General features: G+C 47.0%; 1 protein-coding gene across 10 annotated transcripts in view; it reads left to right on the plus strand.

The window, feature by feature from the left end:
- Window positions 1–26,166, plus strand: part of ADARB1 (adenosine deaminase RNA specific B1) — a 154,912-nt gene that overhangs the window by 68,357 nt on the left and 60,389 nt on the right. The window contains exon 2 of one of the 10 annotated variants that reach the window (XM_030806047.1): window positions 214–303. The exons of 7 other annotated variants lie outside the window; for them this stretch is intronic. Coding sequence is in view for 2 of the 3 variants with exons in the window: in XM_030806043.1 (XP_030661903.1) it covers window positions 9,504–9,603 (100 nt within the window). In the remaining variant the exon portion in view is untranslated. Of the gene's footprint in view, window positions 1–213; window positions 304–9,094; window positions 9,604–26,166 lie in introns of those variants that run through there. 2 more of the 10 variants (XM_030806043.1, XM_012501911.2) reach the window with 2 other exon arrangements.

Below are 26,166 nucleotides of genomic sequence, written 5' to 3' on the forward strand. Positions count from 1 at the left end.
TGCACATCTGTGCAGGCTCCACCCACAAAGGCCAAAGCTCGAATGGCATCTGTGATGCTTGTAAAACAAGTAGCAGCCGTGTCCAGGCTGCTGCTCTGAAACCTCAGTCTCCTTTACTGAGATTTGATGACGTTTAAATGAGCAAATACATGTGTAGTGATTGGCAGGTGGCCATCGCTCAATCGACTTTTCCTGTGCCCTCTGCTTCGGCAGGTGCCCTTCCTGGCTCCCTGCTTCTTCTTCTCCTAACCTCCTGGCACTGTGCTCCTCACTCAGGAATCGCACCCAGCATCACCTCTGCAGGTGAGTCCCACACCTTCCCCCTGCTCTCCAAACTCAGACCCCAAGTCCAGCAGCATCTTCTCTGAGGCATCTGTAGACCTCCACAACTTAAGACATCCAAATTCTCATTCCCTTGCTCTTGCCATAATCTTCCCATCTCAGCAGCTCCTTCCTTCCAGGCTCTCAGGCTGAAAGTGGCCTATCCTTTCTCTTCTATCATACATGGCAGCCAGGAGGCCTGTGGGCGGTGCCTTCAGGACACTCCTCTTGTGCCCCTGTCCCCTACTCTGGCCTGAGTGTTCCTTTTAAAACTAGGTCAGAACTAGATTAAAGCCCGTGTTCAAGATGCTGCCACAGTCTCTTGCCACCATATGACTGCCATGTCCTCACTGTGGCCCAGGAGGTCCCATGTGCAGAGCCACTGGGCCTCTGTCTCCTCTCACTCTCTGTTAACTGTGCTGCTGACAGTCTGGCTGCCTGGCTGTTCCTGGGCAGTTTCAGGCGCTGCGGCTACCTAGAACCTTCCATCTTCCCTTCCTCACTCCTCCCAGAAGAGAACACTCTTCCCAGCTGTCTTATGGCCAGCTTCCTCACCACCTTGTTGCAGTCTTTTCCACAATGGCATTGCCACTACTGCCCTCCTACATCCAGCTGTCGTCCTAGAATAACAGCCACTGTTGTCCCCTGACACTTGATGGCAGTTAATCTTTTATGACCCCCATTGTCTCCATTGTCAGTTGTCTTTTTTTTCCTTATTAGAACATAAGCTTCAGGAAAGCAGATGTTAAAATCTTTTTGTTCACTGATGTATCTCAGGCATTTAGGACAGTACTGGCACATAGTAGATGCTCAGTAAATAGCTAGATGAATGAATATTTGCTACTTTTCTTATTAACAGACATTTCCGAGGTACCTTAATATTATGTTAAGTAATGTTACAATTTCCCATGTGTTGATTTTATGTAAATAGTGAGTAAATTATTCCCATAGAGATTTTAGAATTCTAATAAACTCATATTTCCCCTTCTTATAAGAGTAGAAAAATGCTTTTAAGAGTTTTCCTAAATTAATATTCTGGGAACATTAAATTTTAGAACTTTACTCTGAGGACATAGATAAAAATAAAATTAATTAGATACCAGGAATGTCAGATGCTAAATGGTGTATGGCTATTTGTGACATTCTCCTAGAATTAAGCAGTTATTAACTTGCAAAGACATAGCAGCTGAAGTCAGAAATTGATGGACTTTTAAAGTTGGGAAAAAAGAGCTTTAAGGTATCTTATTAAAATTGTAAACTGTCAGTTTAATCATAGAAACCATACCTGATACAGTAAATCATTGCTATTCTGCTTTGAATTTCTGGATTCTCATGAATCAGACATTCTATTTTTATGTTTCTCTTAAATAATTCTAAAGGTAGAAGAAAGAAATGGGAAGGAAAAGGAAGAGAACCATAGCTATGTTGTGAGGGCATTACTTCAATTCTGGTAACTTCATGTGAAATGACTACAAAATGAATTAATATGCAGTAAGAGAGCCAGTGCCCCACCAGGGCACCTTTCCACTTGCTGGCACACAAATTTACGACGATTAGGGCACCACTTGTCTTGTCATGCCGGGAGAGTCTAAATTACTCTGACATTCAAGAAACCAAAAATATGCGTTTTTGATGTTAGGAAGATTTACTGTGCATTGGGCTGTGTCATTTGATGAGGAAAAAACCAAATGATCTCTTTATGAAAATGAAGGCAAAATATATGTAAATGCCATTTTAATCTAACTTTTTATATGAATGCAGAACAAATATCAAACAGGATTATACAGTGTGATAGTCAGGAAACTAGCATGCTTTTGTGTTTTATAGACTAGTCTAAAAGGAGCCCCAGTAGACTTAGTATTGTTAAACCAAGGAGGTCTTGAGAACTGTTCTGTCTCCTTTGTGCCCATAGAATTGTAGCATGTGGAGGTGACGAAGGAACCAGATCCCAAGAGGCCTCTGCCACTGAAAGGAGATTTTTATTACTTGCGTTTCCTAGAGGAGGGGCACTTGCGCCAGGCAGGCCCACGGGGCACACTGGTGTCGGTCAAGGGGCAGAAAGGAGCCACAGGAAAGCCCAGGACAGAGCCTGAGTGGGGTTTCTGTGGGAAAGGCAGGGCAGGGCACCAGTGTAGGACTGGCTAGTGTGAACAGTTCCAGTGGGGCCTGGGCTGTAGGAGAGCTCACTAGCTGCCTGCTAACAGGCCCTGGGGTGATTTAGGGCAGGCAGGAAGTTAGATATGGGAGGTGGATAGAACCGACCACCTGCCTGGAACCCTGTGCTGGCTCTAAGCCCTGGGAGGGCCAGTCTCTCTCTGTGTCTGTAAGGCCCACAAATGCCAAAGCATTAGGAATAAGAAAATGTACTTAATAGAATTGATCCTGTGAGGACTGGATGCCTAACTGACAAATACAGAATCTGAGAAAGCACAGAACAACCGCCTTCATTGACAAGATGGCGCACAGAGCTCAAGATAGGCACACAGCAGGAGGGTGCCGGCAGGATCTCTTAACAAGCTTACCATGGTGTCTTTCACAATGTTAACTGTAATCCCAGATTAATTTTTAATGACAGCATATCTCTGAAGATTGTGCTTTTAGCATATTTTCACTTAAAGTCATATCTCATTTAGTTGACCTGCCAGATTCCTGAAAAGTTACGCACAAGCCAGCCGACATGACCTTTGCCAATCATGTCGACCATGTTCTCACCGAGCCGTGGACTCCTCACTAGGAGCCTTTACCTACGGCCAGATAGCTGTTGTCACTGCCCATGGTGGGGTTATGGTTTTGGACTTACCTGATCCGTTCTGCCGGGATTTTAAAGTATGGGAGTTTAGGCATACTTTGCAAGTTGTTTCTTGAATATACTTTTCTGAATTGTGGCTTGCTATACAAGTTTTGGTCTTTTAAGGTAAGAGTTACAATGGAGATGGGGAAATTCTACTTTTCTCATTTCAAGGAAAACAACAGTCATGAGTTATGTATCAGTTGGGAAACGGGGGAATGATAGGAAGTTGCAAGGCAACCTGGTTTCAGCTGGACCACGACTCCCCCAGGGCTGCGTCCTGCTAGAGCCGGCAGGAAACAGAATACCACCAGCAGCCTCCCTGGGAGTGGCTTGGCCTCTTGGCCACCTCTTTCCACGGATGTGGTAGGTGTGGGGGTAAACTAGAGAGACTAAAGCCCACTATTGAGCTCAGCTTCCTGTAGAAACCAAATCACATGAAAACCCTGACCCAGAGGGAGAAGGCAGAGAGTTGGATTTTTGAAAACATGAGTGTGTCCAGCAACCAGGTAGCAACAGTCCTTGTTTTTACCCAACTTCTATAAGCACTTTATTTCTCCAGAATAATTTCATCATAAAGAATCCAGAGTTCAGACAGCTGTTTACCATCTGTCTTTTCCTTTTTTCTTACCCTGTGATTGGCTTGATCTGGACTGCCTAAAACCATGACAATATTAAGTGCTTTCTCCTGGATAAAAATTCTGGCTTCTTCTCTAGAAGTTCTGGCTCCACTTCTCAAATTGTTTCTTCTTTGGTTCTGTCCCTGTCAGGAGACCCCTGGGGCCTCGGCTGGAGAGACAGTGCAGCTAGTCCCAGCAGCCACTGTGCTTGGGCCTGGCCAGCCCCTCTCAGGGGTCACAGCACTGCTCACCTGGCGACTAGGTCTTCTCAGCCAGGTCAGTTCATGTGCTCTGGTGTTGTTGAACTTCTGGCTAGTCCTCAGTTTCTCAGACCTGGTTAATCACAGTGTGGAGTCGTTTTTCATAACTGTGCACCTCACTTGTTTGATGCATGGCAAGGGAATAGTTAAATTAATAAACCTACAGAAATTCCCCCTGACAGTTTTCAAATACAGTAAGTGAATTTCTACTATAAAATAGGTCCAAAGAGGTTTTATTGTTTCTTATTTGAAATAATTAAAGAACATTTATGTTTCCCTTTTGTGGTTTCTTGGTTCTAATCCTGTGGGTTGCTTTTGACGTCCTCTGTTGGGGGTACACTGTGCATCCATATTTAACAAGAGATCCCGAACTCCCAGCAGGGAGCTAAGCACAGATGTGTGCACAGATGCATGCTTAGGTAAGGATTTTGTGCAAGGCGACTTGTGAAACTGTAAAACGTGCTGCCTTAGACTGGAGAGAGAAGGGGGTGATTTGATGTTTTCCACACGCCTCTTTTACCAAAATGGGTCATCTTATCTGTCTCAGGCCAGGCCTCCTGGGGGCACAGGAACAATACAGCTGCAGTGAAGGAGGGGCTCCTGCAGCCGGGCTGGCCCCAGAGCTGTGGGTCGTGCCCCGCATGTTGCTCAGCGCGTTCTGCAGTTGCCCTGGCCTTAGTCCCCCATCTCACTGTGATAGCCGTGCAGGTCAGCAACTGTGAACCTTCCTGGCTCCCGTGCTGCCCCCTGGCACCTCTCTCTGTTTCTGCTCCCAGCATCCTCTCAGCTTCTCTCCTGAGCCCCATGCAGCGGTTGCTGCTTTACCACCACCACTTCTCCTCTGTCACTGAGAGAAAGCAAGAGTCTGTTGCACCTGTGCCAACTGTCTGATGAGGCTTCGTCGAGTGATGCGCAGGGCCTTGCGGTGCAGCCTTCTTGAACTCACCCCACCAGAGGCCTGTCAGCGTCACTATCAGAAATAGGCGTTCTCCCCTCCCATCCCCCGTCACAAGCTTAAGCATCTGTGAGAACAGAGGCTCTGCTTCCCCGAGGATCCTGCCCCAGACATGGGGGCAGCCTTTGCAGACAGCTTTTGTCCCACTCACCTCCTCCTTGGTTTTCACTCCTTTATGCCCTCACGGACCTGCCCACCAGTTCCCAAGCCCTCAGGGCCATGGCAGCCTCTGTGAAGGTACGAGCTGGGTAAAAGGAATTAAGGTGGAGTTACGGCTACCAGTGGCTGATTGCCCGTGGGTGTCAGGCTGGCCCTAGGTGCCCCACCGCTAGTTCACTGTCCCGTGACAGCACCAGTATTGTCAGCATTGAAGGAAAGAATCCAGACAGGCGGTAGAGGCTCCCACCTGATGACACCGAGGCTCCTGCCTTAGCACCAGGGCCTGGGCTCCCCTTTGCTGTAATGCCATAAAGTATGTCAGGAAGGTTTGCCATGACCTGGTGGAGAGAGAAGAGATGTGACAAAGCGACTCTGGCCTATGTGTCCTGCCCACAGGGGAAGCTTGGAGGAGTTGGTTTGTGAAAAATCAGGGCTCTGAGGGCACTGGAGCTGGTGCTGAGTTCTGCAGCAGTGAAGAAGTAGAGCAGAGCTGAGCTCCCAGCTGCTCATGGGCATCACAGACGCGTTCGCCAGCAGCTGGGCTCGGCTTTGCTCTAACATCCGCCCCTCCTCTGGGAGCATTGTTTCTCTCTCCCTGGCCTGGCGAGATCTCTGCATCATTTCTTCTCCCCAGCTTCTCTCTCCACCCATGCCACCATGGGAGGGTTTAGGCTGTCTCGTCCCTGACTGGCCTGAGGTAGGACTGTGACTGTCCCCTGTTCCCTCTCTCCTGTCTTCCTCACCTATCCCCACATAATCAGTCCACCTTCCTTACTGCTGGATGCAAACCTGCAGACTCTCCATGGCTTTCAGGACGGCGTTCAGAGACATCACCTCAGCGTGAAAGGCCCTTTCAGGTCTGGCCCGGTGCAACCCAGACACCCGCATGTTGCTGGGTGCAACACCACGGGCCCCTGGGCAGCTTCCCATAATGCATCAGCCTCTGCTGGCTCCTGATGTGGCTTCTGTTCCTGTCTTAGGCCCCTATTCCTCTCGGCAGGCTCCCCACTTGCCTTGCTCTATCTCAGAAGCTCATCCTGACACCAGCTCTGTCCTCTGTACTGGGAACATGGAGCAGAAATCCATCACGGCTGCACCATGCATGCTGACGAGTTGCTGGCTGCCTCCTTGTGCGCAGCATCTGGGGGCACTCAGGTGGCCCTGCTGTCCCTGGGCCTGTCCCTGACACTGGCAGGGATTGGGGCACCAGAGTTCAAATGGGGGCCACATATCATGTCTAAATCTTTCAGAGTTTTAAGTCAAGCCAGTGCACTATTGATACAATATGTTCTGTCTTCTTCTTTGACAAATACATCTTCAAAATGAAAAAAATATGTGGAGACCTATGTTTTTTATATGAATTAATGTTGGCAAAATATCAAAGACCACTGAATTTAACTGTTACTGTGCATATCTGGGTGTTCTGTTCAGAGGCCACTCATGTTTGAATGAGTAACAGGATCAAGACATGATTTATCAGTAAGTGCATATATCTCCCATAACATTGATTATTTTGTTTTTATTTCGGCAAATCACTAATCATGTTTTATATTAAGCATTTTCAGATAATGCTTGTTCTATTGGTGTTCATGGCCTAATGCAGGGCTAGCACACGGCGACCTACAGCCTGTTTTTGTGCAGTGTTTATGTTTTTTAAAGAGTTGTTAAAAAATAAAATAGTGCAACAGAGACGTGGCCATGAAGTCTAAAGTACTTACTCTTTGGCCCTTTACAGAAAATGTTTGCTACCACTTGATCTAAAGGATTAAAAAATAAAACATGTCACTGGGCCCGATGCAGTGGCTCACGCCTGTAATCCCAGCTCTTTGGGAGGCCAAGGAGGGCGGATCACCTGAGATCGGGAGTTCGAGACCAGCCTGACCAACATGGTGAAACCCCGTCTCTACTAAAAATACAAAAGAAATTAGCCAGACTTGGTGGCGCACACTACTTGGGAGGCCAAGGCAGGAGAATCGCTTGAATCCAGGAGGCGGAGGTTGCAGTGAGCTGAGATCCTGCCACTGCATTCCAGCCTGGGCAACAGAGCAAAACTCTGTCTCAAACAAACAAACAAAAATATCATTGAATTTGAGGTATACAAAATTTGAATATATTTTTATCAAAAATTTGAATTTAAGGAAATAAAGCAAAAATTATAATTTTTTGTTTTCAAAAAATTATTTTTTCTAAATTATTAAAAGTTATAAGATATAAAGTAATGTGAAATGTTTAAATCAAAATTGTTTAAAGCTGAGTTTTAAATTTAATACTTTGAAAATTTAGTTATATTAATAATTTTATAAGAAATAAAACTATTGATAATTATGATGTCTGACATCTGTCTGATTGCTGACATGGAGCCTGAGTCTTACGGTGTTTTGAGGGCCTCCAGCTAAATTGGGGTTCCAGTGCCAGAGTGGCTGGCACCTCACCCTAACGAGAAGTGAAGGGGCTGGGCATGCTGTTTCCAGTGCTTTCATGAGATGCTGCTTTGCCTGACGGTCGGCCTGATGTCTTGTTGTTCCACCTGTGACCAAGGGGTCCCTCTTGAAATGTGTGTGTACTGACAGATGCCCCGGTGGCTCTTGTCTGATCCATGTCCAGGTTATTCCTGCCTGACTGTCAGTCGTGCCAGGAGCCCAACACAAATTCAGGCACAAATTCAGTACACCACACAATGGGGGAAGCATGTTCAAAGATTTTTACTTACAGGTCCTGAGCAGGGAGGGTGTCATGAGTCAGGAGGGCGGTCCTCTGTGCCTGGGTCATGCAAGCAGGAACAAAGGGTCGGGCAGAGAGAGAGAGGGAGAGCACTGCAGCCAACCAGCAGAACAAATAAGGGAGTAGGGTGGGATCACTTGAAGTGCATGGGCAGGTGCCTGAGTGAAAGATGCCTCTAGGTTCTCATCTCTGTTACTGGCTTGAGCCACTGGGTGTGGTGTAGAACTAGAAAGTGTCAAGGGTGGCTGAACTCTGCTGCTAGTAGTAGAAAGTGCAGCTCATATTCCAGATAGATGCTGAGGCAATAGAAAATGAAAATAATTCACTGTGCTTATGCAGAGTATGCCTGGACACACGCAAATTTAAGAGCAATAAGAATTGCTTAATATGGCATAATTTCCTTAGGTGCCATGTGCAGTTGTCACAAACATTGCACTAATTCATGTATACCTTTGGAATAATGAATTAGAAAGTGGATGCTGGTCATTATTGGGAAAAGGTACTTTGTTACACGAGACAGTAATTGCATTGTGCCAAGAGAAAGAATCTGACTAATTAATTTGTCTTTTTTTTCTTTTGCCTATGAGTGCTTCTTTTACTTAACTCCTCCCCGTAATCGGACACCTACTAAGACAGCCTAATCTTCAGGGCATTTGGATGCAGCTGCCTTTTGTTCCAGAGACACAGGCCATCTCAGGCGAAGCATCTCCCTGGGGCCTGAACAGCGTTTTTCTGGACAAGAAGAGGCTGAGGGCTGTGGGTTCTGCTGTGCCAGCCCTAAATGCTGGATCCCGAGTGGCAGAGGCACCAAATGCTGTATGATGTGTGTATGTGATGTGTGTGCATGTACATGTGTGTGATGTGTGTCCCTACTCGCCCCAGGCTGGTCATGGTACTGTGCTAGTCACAGGCTGGCTGTGCTGATCAAGCCAGGCACAGTGGAAAATGGGAAGATGTTGGCGTTTTCCCCTCCCTTGGCTGTGTGTCATTCACCTGGGGCATGAGCTGTGCCCCTGCTCTGCAGTAATGAACAAGGCAGGTCAGCGCTGGTCTGAGACACATGAGTTAAGAGAGGAGGAAGAGCGCTGTCTGGGGGCAGAGGGATCTGTTTGTCAGTGGCCTGCAGTTTCCTGTCCTGGGGATTTCACTGGTGACATCCTGACCACTCACCTGCACTTTATATGGAGCTGTTTTCATCAGCTGGCGTCTACTGAGCCTCTCTGCATTGCGTTGTGTGGTAGCCTGTTACTTTTTGCAGCTTTATTTTCTAAACTGTACTCTTTTATTGATAGATTTTTTGTATTAGGGTTTCCATTTAAACAGGACTTTGGTGTGTCTGCTGTGGGAGATTTGTTTCCCTAGGAAGATTCACAGCTATCGTTCTCTCCCCTCTGCTCGTGGTGTTTTGGCCGTGACTGCACTGAAGGGTTAGCTGTCACATGTCATTCTCTGGGTGGTGTGCTCTGAAGTCATTGTGGTGTTTGGGCCCCTTCAGCCTAGTTCTGCCTAACTGCAGCGTGATGAATGGGCCCGAGGCAGAGAAAGAGGCTCCCTCGTCGGCAGGGGCTGCTGTTGTCGCAGCTGCTGGCACACGGAAGTGAGTCGCTGTGCTGCTGCCCTGAGTGACTGAGGGACAGAATGAGGCTGGGGCCGGCTGGGGCTGGCATTGGCGTGTCTGCATGGCATCGTCCACCACTGGGCCCTTGCACATGGGGACCTTTTTCAGCGTCATGGGGCGTCGGTATAAAAGGAGGCGCAAGAAGCGCTCTGAGAGGAAAGGTAATTCATTTAGTTTTCATTCTTCAATGTGAAGCATTAGTCTTTAATGCAATACAGAAGTGTTTTCTGGGATAGAGGGCTTTGTGAATTAATCTTGCTGATGCCAGTTACTTCCTGTTTTCCCTTTTTAAGTGCCTTTTTTGTTGTTGGCATTTTATAGAATTTTAGATAGGGGCACTTAAAAAGGAAGATTCAAAAACATGTCTGTAAACATGAATAGAAATCATTTAGCTTCAGAGTCTGGAGTATGTCTTTGGAAAGATATTTATAAAACTTTTAAGTTTGTAGCTTTGAGCTACAGAAAAGGTTTTTCTCCCAGGGATAGTTGCTTATATGAGATTTCCTTTGCCGCACTCTTTGTTAATGACTTTTCTACGTTAAAACTGTTCTTCATGCTGCAGAAAGCAAGGCTATAGCAACCATTGTGGAAATATTTCCCCTTTAAAAGAATGGAGAGCAAATTCCTTACATTCTGCACTCCAGGTTAATACCAGTTTTTAATTCAATTTAATGCTTTAAGTCATTAAAATCTAGATTTTTTTTTCTCAAAACCAGATTCAAAAGTTGTCCATGACTATACACATCACAAGCTACTGGTTTTTGGACATGAACTGCTGCTTTAAAAGCTGTTGATGTTTTTTTTTTCTCTTTGTATAATATGAAATAATTAATAGAAAATGCCTTAGTGAAAAGATGTGTCTGGCCCGGAGAACAGCTGAACACAGGCGTGATCAGTGCCTCTACCTGTGTGTCTTCTGGGCGCCCCCTTAGTGTCCCCCACCCGACAGGACTGGAGTACAGCACTTCACCACCACGGGGCCTTCGGGACATTGTGTGGCAGGAGATGGCTATCTCTTCAGGAAATAAAATTAACCTCAGTTTTTTGGTGTGGCTTCCTAAAAAGAAGAAGAACAGATGAATCTCAAAGTCAGCCATCTTGTAATAGTACCTTGCTAATATAACAAGGGCGACAGCACCTAATGGAAGTCTGTGTCTGGGAGTGGGGAACCCCTGACCCTGGGCCCTCTGGGCACCATGCTGCCAGGTGCTTGTGTCCAGGGCTGGGGATGCCACACCCTCGATGCTTTCCTGGACTGACGGGCGGTCTCAGGACAGCCGATCTGTGCGGCCCCCTCTGCCCTCACCTCAAGAGGTCACGGCATTGGCCTGTTTTTGTTTCCTCAGTTAAGCTTTAGAAATTGAGATGTCACTAAGACAGGCAATAGGGAGTAAAACAAAGGCACAGGCAAAAACTAAAGGACATTTTTACCAAATACCCTCAATTTAGAATTACCACCTCTTTTCCCATGGACAGTCATCACTAATCATTTAAGTTGGGAAAAATATTGAGAAGTACAAGAATAATTCTGTTGTCATTCTTTTGGAATTTACTGTGATTCAAGCTTAAAATGTCTTTTTCATGCATTCCATAATCTCATTCTGCAGTGGGAGAACCACTCTCAAATATGTTGCATTTTCAGACCAAGGTTATAAGAAATTGAGACGGCTATAAGATGTAAACATGAAGCCCACATATTAAATGGCTTGTGTTCCTTGGTCATTCCTGTGTGAGTAAGTTCATTGTGAGTGTTATTAAACAGTATCATGTTATGTGTTAGTTCTTGCTGTTGATATTTTATAATAAGCATTATCTTTGAAACTAATAAAAATACCTTTGAAATTATGGATATTATTAAGATTGGCCATCACATTTATACCAAACTAGCAAAGTTTTATAAGATGTAAAATAGCCTTTTATACTGTATATTTCTAGGGTACTGTAAATCATGTGTATTGCATGGTTTTGTTTCCTAAGACTGGTATAATGTACGCCTTTTAAAATGTAATTCTTTGATGAAAACAATGTAGTAGCAAGTTACGGGTTTTAGTTGGCTTCAGTGGCAATATAATTTCAGTGATTTTTTTCATCACTCCTGAATTATCCATGCAGTTACTCCCTTCCACAGGGCAAATAATTGACTGTTGACTGTGTGGGGGCCTCAGATGGATTAGCTTAATCATCAGGAAAATAGGGCTAAAGAATAATGTGTCATTTAAATAGTGGCCAGAGCCCCCATCAAGCAGACACTGCCACTCTGGCAGATGCTGCCAGCACGAGACCTGGGAGAGGTCTGGGAGCCACAGGGCAGGATTCTGAGGAGCAGTTAGTGCCCATATATGGCGTGCTTCCTGCACCCAGCCAGTGCCCAGTGGCTGCTGCTGTAGCCTCATTCACTCACAGCACTGCTGCTAAGTTGATGACCAGTGGGAGGGGAGAGAGGTAGGAACACAGAGGCAGTCCTTCCCTCCCCACCCTCCTGCTGTCTGAATAGCATCCTGTATTTCCAGATGTATTTCTCACTGAGTGTTTTGTTTGTCTCCTATGTGATAACGTCCTTATCTGTGCTTAGTCATGTACACACGTGTGAAGACCACTGTCCTCTGGCAGCAGCTCTGAACTGTGTTTTAGTCTGAGGCTGGGCTCCCCTATGTTTCCAGGATAGAGGTGAACAGGGTGTGGGGACCTCTGTGGAGGTGGAGGTCCAAACGTAGAGAGGCCTGCTCCCCCTGAGTTCTTCTGGAGGAGAAGCCCTGGGACTCCTGACCTTCACCCTTCACAGAGTGAGCAGAGCCAGCTGGCCAAGGGGAGGAAGCAGGCAGCTGTCGCGCCAGCCTCCTTCTCTGGTGCCAGCCATGACTCTTACCTTACAAAGAGAGCAACTCTTTGTGAGATGCAGAGCATGGCAGCACCTGGAGGTATAGGATGGGATGGCATTTATCCACCCATCCATATACCAGTCCATCTACTCACTGTAGTCCATCCATCTATCCATCAACCTATCATCCATCTATTCACTCATTTACCCATCTACCCACCCATCCATCATCCATCTGTCCATCTAGTCATCCATCTATCTGCGCATCTACCCATCACTCATCTATTCATCCATCCACCCACCCATCCACCCATCATCACCTATCACCCATCATCCATTCATCCATCCACCCACCCACCCATCATCACCCATCACCCATCATCCATTCATTCATCCACCCACCCACCACCCATCATCACCCATCACCCATCACCCATCATCCATTCATCCATCCATCCATCCACCCACCTACCCACCCACCCATCATCACCCATCACCCATCATCCATTCATCCATCCATCCACCCACCCATCATCACTCATCACCCATCATCCATTCATCCATCCATCCATCCATCCATCCACCCATCCACCCACCTACCCACCCACCCATCATCACCTATCACCCATCATCCATTCATCCATCCATCCACCCACCCACCCACCCACCCATCATCCCTCATCATCCATTATCCATCATCCATCCATCCATCCACCCACCCACCCATCATCGATTCATCCAACCATTCATCCACCCACCCACCCATCATCACCCATTACCCATCATCCATCATCCATCCACCCACCCATCATCACCCATCATCCATCATCCATTCATCCATCCACCCACCCAACCACCCACCATCACCCATCATCCATTCATCCATCCATCCATCCACCCACCCATCATCACCCATCATCCATTCATCCATCCATCCATCCATCCACCCACCCATCATCACCCATCATCTATCATCCATCCATTCACCCACCTACCCACCCGTCATCACCCATCATCCCCCTTCATCCCTCTTCCATTTACCCACCCATTCACCCACCCACCCGTCATCACCCATCATCCATTCATCCATCCATCCATCCACCCACCCACCCAGCCATCATCACCCATCGCCCATCATCTATCATCCATTCATCCATCTACCCACCAATCATCACCCATCATCTGTCATCCATCCATCCATCTACCCACCCATCATCACCCATCATCCATCATCCATCCATCCATCCATCCATCCATCCACCCACCCATCATCACCCATCATCTGTCATCCATCCATCCATCCATCCACCCACCCACCCATCATCACCCATCACCCATCATCCATTCATCCATCCATCCACCCACGCACCCACTCATCATCATCCATCATCTATCATCCATCCATCCACCCACCCATCATCACCCATTACCCATCATCCATCCATCCACCCACCCACCCATCACCCATCAGCCATCATCTGTCATCCATTCATCCATCTACCCCCCCCCCCACCTACTCCTCCATCAATCCAGTGTTCCGTTCATCCAACAAGTACTCATTACACCCTTCTGCATGCTGGCACCAGGGGTTTGGACATGCTTAGGGAAGGTGGGGGTAATGGGATGGCAGTGGCAGGGGGCAGCCACAGCTTTCAGGCTTGAGGTTTGTTCTGGAATGGGCCACCTGAAATCCCACTAGGTGCGTGAAGAGGGTGGATTTATGTGATTTGTCACTGCTGCACTATATGTGTAGTAGTAGGGAGGGATATTCTCCAGTATCTGGTGAGAATGGAAGACACCATTCTCTAGCAGTGTCTGCCAGGAGAGGGGCCCAAGTAAGGAAAGTTGAACCCCCAGTGGACAGCAGCGTTATGGATAGAAGGCCCAGATCTCCTAGAACCTGTTGTAATGGCTGTGTGTGTACCTTTCACTGCATCTGTGCTGATGGGCCTTGCAGCACAAGACTCTGCTGCCTGGGCAGGAGCTCCTCTCAGCTACAGGGTGCATTTCAAGCATAGGCGCATACACTCTAGGTTAACAATTGAAATTCTAAAGTAAGCATATAGAAGTAGATTTGTGAAATTGCACTTGAAATACTGTGGAAATTGGATCCAAAGCAAATTGAACAGTGCCACTTCTTAGTGCAATTATAAGTGTTAATATTGAAAATAAAGTTTACATCGTTGTCTTTTTTTTCCCTTTGATTCCAGAAAATTAACCACAACTTTCAAATAAGCAGGAACTTACTTAGGTTGTGTCAAGTAGAGCAAAGTGGACAGTCTTTCAAGTGCATTGCTGCTGCGTGTGCACTGTGAAGGACAGAGCACCTTCACGAAGGCAGGGCCCTATGAAGGTCTGTGCTCTCACGCACCAGCTCTGACCTGTGATTTTGTTGCTGGATGTCTCCTTCAGCAGTTCATGTAGCTTTCTAAGCTTGCCGTTGCTCAGGCATGCTGGACTGAGGCGGGAAACGAGCGTGTGGACCATTGTGGCTCTGTATGTGTGAACACGTATGGACATATTTGCATAGGGTGGGGGTAATGAGGGACAGGGACAAGAAGGGCCAGGGCCTGTGACCACATCAGAAGCAAGGGTGATGCTCTGTGGCACAGCTGGCCCTCGAAGTCACTCAGGGACCTAGGCTTCTTCCATCCTTAAGCTCTGTTCTCTAACAGAAGACGCCATGGCAGTTGCTTCTAGTCCAGCAATAGAAAGGCAAGAAAGAATACAGAGAAGCACGCAGGAAGTTGTGTGAGTTGGCCCAGATGCAGTGGCACACACCACACATTGCACAGCACCCCCACAGGAGGCGAGCCTGTGTCCTTGCCCATCACCTCCTTTCAGTTGGTGTCCAGACCTCGGGGTGATCCCTGATTGTTGCTTCATTGGTCTGGCCGTGGCTCTTAGTGGGCCGGCAGCCTGGGAGCCACACAGGGACAGGGTAACTGTGATAAAATACAATCATGCAGGAGAGGAGGCAGAAGGGCCCAGCCTGGTCCTGTCTGGCCAACTTCCTGCACCCTGCACAGCAAGGAGCATCCTCATTCTCCAGACCCTGATTCTTCTCAGGTTGGGGTGGTGGGGGTACTCCCCTGTCCATTGTTCTCTCAGCCACTGGCTTCATCCTTTGGGGGTTCTTTCTGACCATTGCCTCCAGAGTCCCATCTGAAGAGGGTGTCAGTGTAGAACACAGTGAGGCAGAATGTGGAAGCAAACGGGACCATCTGGAAGTTTTGCTCTAGGCCTTATAAAACACATAATTTGTTAGGTGTAAAATATATAGTATGTGTAGTAGTGATAATAGGATGGAATAAATGCCTTAGATTTGCAAAATTGTGTCAGAGAGTTTAGGGATCTTTGGTCCTGTACCAGTGACATCATTTTGTGGCTCTTGGGGATTTGGGGAGAGACCTCCCCGAGGCCACTGTGCAGCAGCCTCATGCTCAGGGCTCACAGGTCCCATATGTGTTTCCTCCACTTCCTCCACCAAAGCACCCTGAGCTGTCCTACCTTCCTCACATCCCCACACCCCGCGGGTGTCCCTCTGCTTAGCAGCTGTTTATTCTGCCTGTATTTGGGCCGGTTGCACAGGCTGTCTGAGACCTGACAGTATGCTAGAATGTACAGGGCATACAATATTTTGTGTAATATCGTGGAAAAGTGTGCCGTTCTTTTGGTTGATGGTGGTTGCAGATAAGACTGCAGAGACAGCTTGTGGTGGGTTGGAGTGTGGCTCAGTCTCCCGTGGGTCTGCTCCCCTTCCAGACTGCATGTGAAATTCTGTATAGAGTAAGGCATATTCGTGTATGTGGAAGGGAGGCTTAGAATAAAATTTATTTATTTTTCTTGTGGAAGCAGTACATGTTCATTGTAAGAATTAGGAAACATAGATACAAAATAAACTTTACGAAAAAGCAAAGGTGATCATCTGCATTAGTCTGTTTTCGCACTGCTAGTAAAGACTGAGTAATTTATAAAGTAAGAGGTTTGATTGACTCACAGTTCCACATGACTGCAGAGGCCTCACAATCATGATGGAAGATGAAGGAGCAACAAAGGGACGTCTTACATGGCAGCCAGCAAAGAGAGAAATGAGAACCAAGCGAAAGGGAAACTCCTTTTAAAAAGTCAGATCTCATGAGACTTCTTCACTAGCACGAGAACAGTATGGGGCAAACTGCACCCGGGATTCAATTCTCTCCCACTGGGTCCCTCCCACACACGTGGGAATTAGGGGAGCTACAATTCAAGATGAGATTTGGGTGGGGACACAGCCCAACCATATCATCATCCTTGAAGCTAAATCCTTGAATGGGAGCAAAGCCGTAATAATTTTCTTCCAATTCACAGTACTAGAATTAGATTTAGAAGTGTTTAAGGCTTTATGTTTTTGTGTTATTATGACCAGGAGCTCAGTAATGCCTCACTTCTGCCTTGGAGGATGATGTGAGCATACAAGAGGGGTGGCCGCATCCCTCCAGCTTCATTCCTGGTGTCCAGTGGGAGGCGAATAGGCCCCTTTGCACCTCTTAACCGCCATAGTCCTCTCCCATTGCCAGCCGCTTCTGACTTTTGGGATTGTTTTATCCTCTGGACAGCAGTGTGAACAAGGTATGTCAGGCCAAGGGGGCTGCTCCCCATGGGAGGCCTGGTTGTGTTGGCTTCCAAGAGGCCAGATCGGTGCTGCTCACCATAGAAAATGACCCTTGTCCCTGTTCCTGAGCCAACCTGTCACTTCCATGCTCTGTCTGTCACTTTGACAACTATCTTTGCTTTCTACTGAATGAAAGGAAACTTTCAAAAGTCAACGTATTAAAGCCTGTTTGCATTTATTCTTTTATGAATTTTGCTCACATTTTTTAATTGGGTGTTTGTCTGAAGACAATTATCGATCATAGTAGGCTGCTGGAAGGTTGACCACAGAAACCTGGTTCTCTTTCAGGGAGGTCACCATGTCTGCCTCCATTCAGGCCCATCGGGTAGGGGCTGCCTTCTGTCAAGGCACATGCTCCAGGTCCCTTAGATGGAAGGAAAACACATGGTCTTTATCCAGTGGACTCAGGGTGCAGGTAACTGAAGAAATTAACCTCCGTCATTTTCACAGATCCTCGTAGAGCTGGACCGAAGGAGGTGGGAGATCCCTGCTGGGAGCCGCTGCAGTGGGAGGGCTTACAGACGTTCGCATAATCTCTTTCTGTTTGGTTGTTTTAACTCCCATTAAAAGGAGTGGCATCCAGCCTTCTTCTTGCTTACTGTCTTGTGACGTATGTGTGTTCACGTGTTCCATGCACATTTGTAACGGTCACCATGCTCTCTGATTCAGCTTTGTTCCCTTAGAGTTGCCCCAGCACTGCTTTGCCATGATGATTGTGTTTTTTAAAATACTTCCAGTTGCTTACTTCTGTTTAGTTATCTCAGTGCTAAATATTGTTAATTAATTAAATATAAGCAGCATGTTCTAGATTTTATGTGTCTGGAATTCTTACTAAAAATCTTCCTGGATATGACTCCCACTCATAACGTTATGGATTTTTATTGTAAACAAGGTAGAATTTTATTTGCCTTCTAATCATTTCATTATGGTGAGTGTCCTCCTTACAGAGCGTATACTGAAATTGGGTTTTACTCCTTTTTTATTCATTTCCACAAGTTGAACTCTATGTTATTATCCCATTTTCTGTTAGGGTCATTGTGTTGTTAAGTAATCAACTTATACAGAAGGTGTGCACCTAGAAGGTTAACAGAAAACAAGTTAAAACATGACTGAAAATATATTTCCGTAAGAATTACTGTAATTCTCCCGAGAGTATAAATAGCCAGGGTTTTAAAGATCTGCTTTATAGGATTTATACTGCAAATAACTTGGCAGGATTAATTGGCCTGCATTTGCTTGCTGTAGTCAGTACCATCTAGTGTTTTAGTCAATATCAGTTTTTGCAGTGTGGATTAGGCTGGTGATGGCAGCTGCAGCCCGTCTAGAGTTGCTGCTGCCATGGTGTCAGCTGCAGCAGGGGAGGCTAGGGCCGTGCTCCCCAGAGCTGGTGGGAGCCGGGAACAGGTGGAAGCCCCACCCCCTTCCAAGTTGGAGGGGCAGGAGCCCCGCCATCCTGGGCACAGCTGCAGCTGTCCATTAGCAGCTGTGGATCCAGGCATCCCTGCACTCGCTGGGGCCCAGGAAGCCCCCTTGCCCCGACAGGCTGAGAAGTGCCTGCTCCCACTGCCTGGTCTCTCCCCACTCCCAGCACCCGCTCCAGTTTCAGAGCAAAGTTGTGGCCGAGCTGGGGCACTGTCACAACCTGGCTGGGTGTGTGTTTGCTCAGGGCAGTGCTGACATGCCAGCACCCTGCTGCCTCGGCACCCCCAGACTTTGGGTGCTGACGAGCATGAGAGGGAGGCCAGTGCGGGGCTGAGGGAAGCACAGCACAGGCCTTGCAGCCACCCCTCAGCAGGAACACCCTGGGTGCCGTGCGCACTGTGGACTACAGGATAATGGTGGCAGGAGGCAGACAAGCTCTGGGAAGAAAGGGGAGGGTTCCTGGTGAAACTCCACCTTCAGCTTACAGAGGGCTTGAGGCCTGGGGGCCAGGCTGTCAGTTCCGCAGACCGGAGTGAGAACTTATGGTGCTTTTTCAGGGCTCACCCATGACTGCCCATGCACCAATCAGCACACACTTTCCTCCGAAGCCCATAAAACCCCCCAGACTCAGCCAGACTCAGGCAGAAGACAGGACGACCTGCTTATGGAGAATAGCTGCCCACTGTGGGTCTCTCTGAGCTGTTCTGTCACTCAGTGAAGCACCTCTTCGCATTGCTTACCTTCCACTTGTCCATGCACCTCATTCTTCCTGGACACAGGAGAAGAACTCAGGACCTGCTGAATGGCAGGTCTGAAGGAGCTATGACACAAACAGGGCTGAAACACACCCATTGCTTGCCATGTTGCAGGCAGTGAGGAGAGGGGGAGAGAAGGAGAGAAGAGCTGCAGCCCTTCAGGGAGCCCAGACCTAGGAGCCCCCTGAGCCAGGGCGGTGACGCCCGCTTTAGGGCCCTGCGGTTCCTGGTGTTTCCAAGCTTCTGGGCACTACCGTATTCCCTGGTTTCAGCCATGGAAGCTGTTCGTGGTATGCCTGGTTCAGCTGCAGCCTTGCAGGGAGCCAGTATCCATGCCAGTGTCTGGGTCTGCCCACCCCACCTGCCTGGCTGTACACAATGGCTGGACCCCACGCCCACTCACTCACATACCCCTTGCCACTCCATGCCTGGCTCACCCTTGGCAGGCATGGGATCCAGGCTGGAAGTGTGAGCCAAGCGCAGCCTGCCAGGCTGTGTGGGCAGAATGAGCCCAGCAGGCCCAAGCAAAACTCAGGTAAAGGCGCCACCAGTGACAGAGGTTTCTGGCCAGAAAAGTGATACCCTGAGGATCCTGTGACACTGGGTTCTGATTTACCAAAAAGAGCCACACCTGACTAGGGACATGGGGAAGGAGGGGCGTGCAGGTCTGTCCACGAAAGCCCCACTCCTTGCTTTAGGGACAGTAGCTGATGCCCATGAGCACTCCTTCATGCAGGTGCTGTGCTAGCACTGAATCAGCAGGGCTTGCTCCGCCTATAGAACCACAACCAGGAAGATGTGAGAGAGTCTCAGCTCACAGCACCAGACGCTTCAGACCCAGATGTGAATCTTAACGCACAGCGCCAGACACTTCAGACCCAGGTCGGAGAGCTCGAGGGCCTGAAACAGGCTCAGTTCCGGACTCTCGCCCAGTGCTCCCTTGCCCACTCGGCCAACTGTCGTTTTGCAGACCGCAGGCTGGTCAGAGGCTTCCCATCCAGAGTGACCAGTGAGGTGTTTCTATTCCTTAGAAGAGGACAATAATAGCTGCCTGGGAAAGCAGTTGTTAGTGAGGATTGTACTAAGTAGATCCCTTTCACATCAATAGTAACCCATTTAAAGCCCTTTCATTTACAAATGTTTCTGATTTAAGGACTTAGAGGTCAGTTCGTATGCAGTCAAGTTTAGATGTGTTTTAGAGAAAGTGGATACAGCCCACATGGTCCCAAAAGGCAACAGGGCACAGGTAACATTCCCTGGCTGTGATTAGTTAGTTGAGGACATCACAATTGGAAGCGTCCATGATCTTCCTCACAGGAAGCACCCGGCTGAGAGCTGTGGACACTGAGGATGAGGCTCGAGTCTGTCCTAGCAGAGCTCAGGGCCTGGTGGGAAAAGCAGGGTGGTCAGGCCAGCTGGGGAGTGAGCGTGGAGGGGCAACCAGCTTTGCACAAGGAGCCGGGAATCCCCCTCCCCCACCCCTGCCCCGCACCAGGGGTGCTGACTCTGGGCCCTCAAGGCCCCCTACCGGGGGCGCTGACTCTGGGCCCTCAAGGCCAGTGGCGCCCACAGCTCCATCCATAGCAGCGAGCCTTGTGCAGTTTCACCACAATGGTAGCACACATGCGACCTCCTGGGAGCTGCTGGGCCCTATGGGGTGTGGACAGTGTGCTCCCTGGGCCTGCTCAGGGTGATGCTGAGTACCAGGCAGCAGTGAGTGGGGTGACTGAAGGGAAACAAGGTACATCTGGCCCTCTGTGCTCTGCCACGCTTGTCCCCATGCTTGCTGTGTTTGGTTTTGGGCCATTGGCCCTGCTCCTGTAGACTCAGAGTAGCTGTCTGTCCCATGTTGCCATAGCCGAGTTCGCTCGGCACAGTCAACTTGGGCTGTGTGCTTTTTTTGCTGATCCCTTAACTGGTGACAACTAGTGTACGTTTGAACACTTGCCATCCAGTTGACACCTTTCAATAAAAATTACAGATGAATAATAAATGATAGAAGTTCATGCTTTTTCCTTCTGGTGAAGACCAACACATGGCCCTATTTTAAAGAGCAGAAAGCTGCAGAGCCACTGCCACAGGCACCATCCAGGATGTGTAGGCATCTCAGGGATGTTACGGCACTCAGGATTGTTTGGTTTATTTTTAGGAAACAACTGTAGCAGCCAAGTGAAGACGCTGGACAGGGGAGGACAGCTGTTGCATGTGTCCACGGGGCCTGAAGTAGGCCACGAAAGCCCCAAGTGTGCCCCTGTGTTGGCACAAGTACTAGGGCTGCCAAGGAAAAGCTGGGGGTGGAGGAACTCAGTGTACAGCATGCCTGTGGGGGCAGGCATGGCGCCCGGGATGGAGGGATGGAGGAGTGGAGGAGACCGAGCCTTCCCCAGCCATGTGGGCCTTGCATCCCGCTGGGAGAGGCAGGCCACAAACAGGGAGACAAATTGTGGACTGCACTGTGCGTGGAGGGAGAGGGAGGGGAGCGCTGGGGTGGGTTGGTGCTGTGTGAGCTGGGACTTGAGCAGTAAGAGGTGGGGTCTGATGCAGCCTTGCACGAGGACATGGCAAGGAGGGAACAGGGAAGCACCCCAGGAAGTTGGAGAGGCTCTGGTGGGCATGGTGAAGGGCTGACGATGTTCCCAGTGGCCATGAGCACATGGGCATGTGTTAGAGCACGTTTTTTATTTATAAGGACATAGCCCTGGCCGCTGTGAGGAGAGGGGCTCTCAGGGTCAAGAGAAGGCAGAGAGGCTCCTGCACAAGCTGAGTGGTAACAGCAGCGCAGAGGCAGACAGGCTGATGTGTTTAGCCCAACTTTGGGAGAAGAGCTGGTGACATGGGGTGTGGAGTGAGAGGGGAGAAAGAACCAGGTAGTCTCCAGGTGTCTGGCCTGAGCGCCTGCTGCGTGCAGTGCAGGGACAGATGGGTGCAGCGAGGTGACAAGATTTACACATGTGCATTGGTACACCTGCTGCCCAGGGTGGCCAGGTGAACAAGGAGTTGGCATTTGTCAAAGCTGAAAACACCTTACTTGAGGCCCCCTGAGTGCCCAGGCCTCACCAGGCCCACCCCCGCCCAGCCACCCTAGAGCTGCCTTGCTGGGCCAGTCTACTACTGTCTGTGCTGTTGGCATGTGGTTCTCCCACGATGCATCCCTTTTAATGAGGGAGGAACTAGAGCCACAGTCTGATGAAGTTGCTGACTGGACAACTGAGGTGTCAGTGCCCTGTGCAAGGTGCCCTAACTGACACCTCTGCATGTTTCTTTCTGTCATTTGTCCTTGCTAGAATTTCCTCTTCCGTTTCAGTAGATTCCTATTCTCATCAATATTTCCCACTTAATATGATGAATATTGTACATTATTATTCTTATTTTAATTATCTCCTTTTGCATTGCACTAGAAGAAATGCGTTTGCTGAAAATTAGGCACAAGTCTTGCTTGCTCTGTGTACAAGATCTATAAAGATTCACTTAGCAGATTGCAGGGAGGGTTTCCTAGAAGGTAAAATATTTCACTGAAAATATTATCAATTGAATATTTTGGAACACTTTAGTGATATTGTTTGGTTTAGATAATACTGAAAGCAAAATATAAATTATGAGGTGAAGTGTATCTCTAAACATGCATGATTCGCTTGTTGAGTTTCAGATTGTTTTTGTTCAAATGATGTAAGAGGTTTATACTTCAGTTGCTTTTGTTAAATAAGCAAATCATCATTCAGTTTTTTTGCTACAAAGTTAATCTAGCTTTGGAATGCTGCTTGATGTATAGTAAAGAATCAACACGAATAATCTCCACTTTAATAACGTTTCTCTTTTTTTTAGTTTGCAGTTCAAAGCTATTAAATATGGAACCCATAGCAGTCATAAAGAATGTGTAAAAGTTTTCTCAAAGCTATCCATTTTTGAGGGGAAAATGGATTTAATCCAGTAATATATGTTAGTAATTTTAATCAAGTTCACCAGTTGTCTTAAACAGTTTTTAATCTATAAACTTTTAGTGGACTCCTAAAGATGGCATTTTTTACCAGCACAATAGAAACTATTCAAGTTCTGATGCATCTTTAATGTAAATAATTCATGTTTTTAATATTTTATTCCAGGATATGTTTTTTCATTAAGGGAAGGGGAGAAAAAGGGTAGGTATGCTCATTGTTCAAAGTTGATAAGAGCATTATATTTATATATATTGTTTATACTTGTGGTTGCAATGTAAGTATCTATAAAAAGGTATAAAGAATAATATAACAATCATTTACCTACCCCCAGTATAAAACATATAACATTTGTCAATTTGATCATGTTAGCTGAAATCAAAAGTGAGCTCATGAAGAAATGATCAGGACACGGTGAGAGAACGGCCTTGTTTGATCCAGCTTGATCTTCTTCCATGTTGGCACCCAGTGTCTGGTCCTGTTTATTAAAAATAAAAAGTGTGTTCATATGTTCCTGATTTAAAATGCCACCTTTACCAAATATTCTGTGTCTGGATGTGTTGTGTCTGATTCTGGGTTTTTCTTCCATCACATTGACCCTCTGTCCGTGAGCCACGCTGTGTTGCTTTAGGCACTGAGGCTCTTTATTTCTAATAGGAAAGACTAAGCCACCTGCTCCTTTGGTTCAGAGTTTTCCTGAGCATTTGAGTCTGTTTATCCTTTTCATGTAAACATTAGAATCAGCTTGTCTAGTTCCATTAAAAAAAAAAGTTGGATTTGTACCTGGAACCAAATGAAACTGAAGTCTCAGGTCTTCTGCAGTCAAGTTCAACGTTCTTCCACACTCACCATCTCCCAGCTCTCTCTTACTTCTTACTGCATTAGGAGGCATTCTGAGAGATGAAGAGGTTGTTTTGAATATTGCTATCAAATAAGGCTTTTTTTAAATTGACCATTCTTGGAATTTTGTTCCATAGGGGATATTTGATAGGGTTTCAATTCTTATTTGTTTGTAGTTCAGGTCATAAGAGGTTCTTTTAAAAAGGGAAGAAAAAATAGCTCTGTGAAATGTGCTAAAGTGCTTGCATGTGCCATTTGCTTTGTTTTATAACCTTTGGTACAAGAGTTGGCATTCGTCAAAGCTGAAAACGTTGGCTTCTGCTCTGCAAGAGATTTGTAGCTCCCATTCTTAATGTGGGCGGTACCTGCAGGTACTCACCTGCCACGACACTCAGCATGACTATTTTCTACTGTGAGACATTTTGCATGTCCTTTTAAAAGAATTTTAATATGTAAGGGCAGGAAAACAAGGTGGACTGTATGAATTAGGTGAACTACAGGAGCTGGGCTCACTCCTATGCCTCAGCACTTTTATTGTTGTTATAAAGTTTGTTTTTCCTGGTCCCAGAAATCTGAGAGAAGTCAGCCTTCTCAAGCAAACCAATTATTGATTAATTATGTATAAGAATTAAATTAGCCTTTTGTGTGTCTTCTGCCTGTTATTAATAAACTTTTTATTTTGAAGGCTGGGTGCGGTGGCTCACGCCTGTAATCCCAGCACTTTGGAGGTCAAGGTGGGCAGATCACCTGAGGTCAGGAGTTCGAGACCAGCCTGGCCAACATGGTGAAACCCCATCTCTACTAAAAATACAAAAATTAGCCAGGCATGGTGGCACGTCCCTGTAATCCCAGCTACTCAGGAGGCTGAGGCAGGCAGCTTGAACCTGGGTGGTAGAGGTTGCAGTGAGCTGAGATAGCACCACTGCACTCCAGCCTGGGTGAGCGAGACTCTCAAAAATAAAAAAATAAAAAAAAATTTTTATTTTAAGATAATATAGATTCACATGTAGTTGTAAGAAATAGTACTTATAGGAACATAAGCCTTCATTTCTCTGGGATAAATGCCCAGGAGTACAATTGCTGAGTCATGTGGTAGTTGCATGTTTTATTTTTAAGAAACTGCCAAACTGCTTTCTAGAGTAGCTATCCCATTTTACATTTCTGCCAGCAGTCTATGAGAGATCCCTTTTCTCCACAGCCTCATTTTCACTTGGGGCTGTCACTATTTTTAAAGCAACACTATGTTTAATAGCTCTTCTCGGAGGTGTGCAGCGGAGTTATCTCACTGTAGTTCTCAGCTGCATTTCCCTAGTGACTCGTGATCCTGAGCGTCTTTTCATGAGTTTATTTTCCATCCCTAGATCCTCTTCATGTCTTTTGCCCATTTTCTAATTGGACTATTTGTTTGTTTTACTCTTGAGCTTTGAGAATTTCTTATATATTCTATTTGTTGGATATATATTTTTCAAATATTTTCTCCCAGTCTGTAGCTTGTTTTTTCATCTTTTTAACAGGGACGTTTGCAGAGAAAAAGTTTTTAACTTCTAGTTTATCAGTTGTTTCTTTTGTGGATTGTGCTTTTGGTGTGAAGTCTAAAAACTCCTTGCCTAGCCGTAGATCCTGAGGATTTTCTCATATGACTTTCTAAAAGTTTTATAGTTTTATGTTTTGCATGTAAGCCCATAATCTATTTTGAGTTGAGTTTTGAATAAGGTAGGAGACCTGATTGAGGTTTATTTTTTTGGATCTCTAGTTGCCCCAATAAGGCTGTGCCTCCTTCATGAAATTGCTTTTGCACCTTTGTCCAAAATCAGTTGGACATACTTGTGTGGTCTGTTCGGGGTTCTCTGTGCTATCGTCTTGTGATCAACTCGTCTGCCCCTTGCCAACACTGTACTGTACTGATGGCTGTAGCTTTGTAGTAAATGCTGAGATCAGCTAGACTGATTGCTCCCACTTTACTTTTTTATGGTGGCTACATTAAAGTCTTTCTAAGAGAATTCTAACATCTGTGTCATCTCCCTGTTGGTATCTGTTGATTCTTTTTTCATTTAGTTTGCTGTCTTCTGTTTCTCGATGTGACAAGTGATTTTTTATTGGAACCTGATTATATGACATTATGAGACTAAATCTTACGGAAACCTTCTGTTTCAGCTGACTTTCTCATACACCACGGTGTCCGAGGAAGCGGGGATGCTGTCTCATTACCGCTGGCTGGGGCATAAGTCCAAGTTCCCCCCTGGGGCTCCCGGATAGCTCTCTGTGGTGAGAGGCCTCATCACTGCTCCATCTGGAGCCTGCAC

The sequence above is a fragment of the Nomascus leucogenys genome, chromosome 25, assembly GCF_006542625.1.
Source record: "Nomascus leucogenys isolate Asia chromosome 25, Asia_NLE_v1, whole genome shotgun sequence".
Taxonomy (NCBI): domain Eukaryota; kingdom Metazoa; phylum Chordata; class Mammalia; order Primates; family Hylobatidae; genus Nomascus; species Nomascus leucogenys.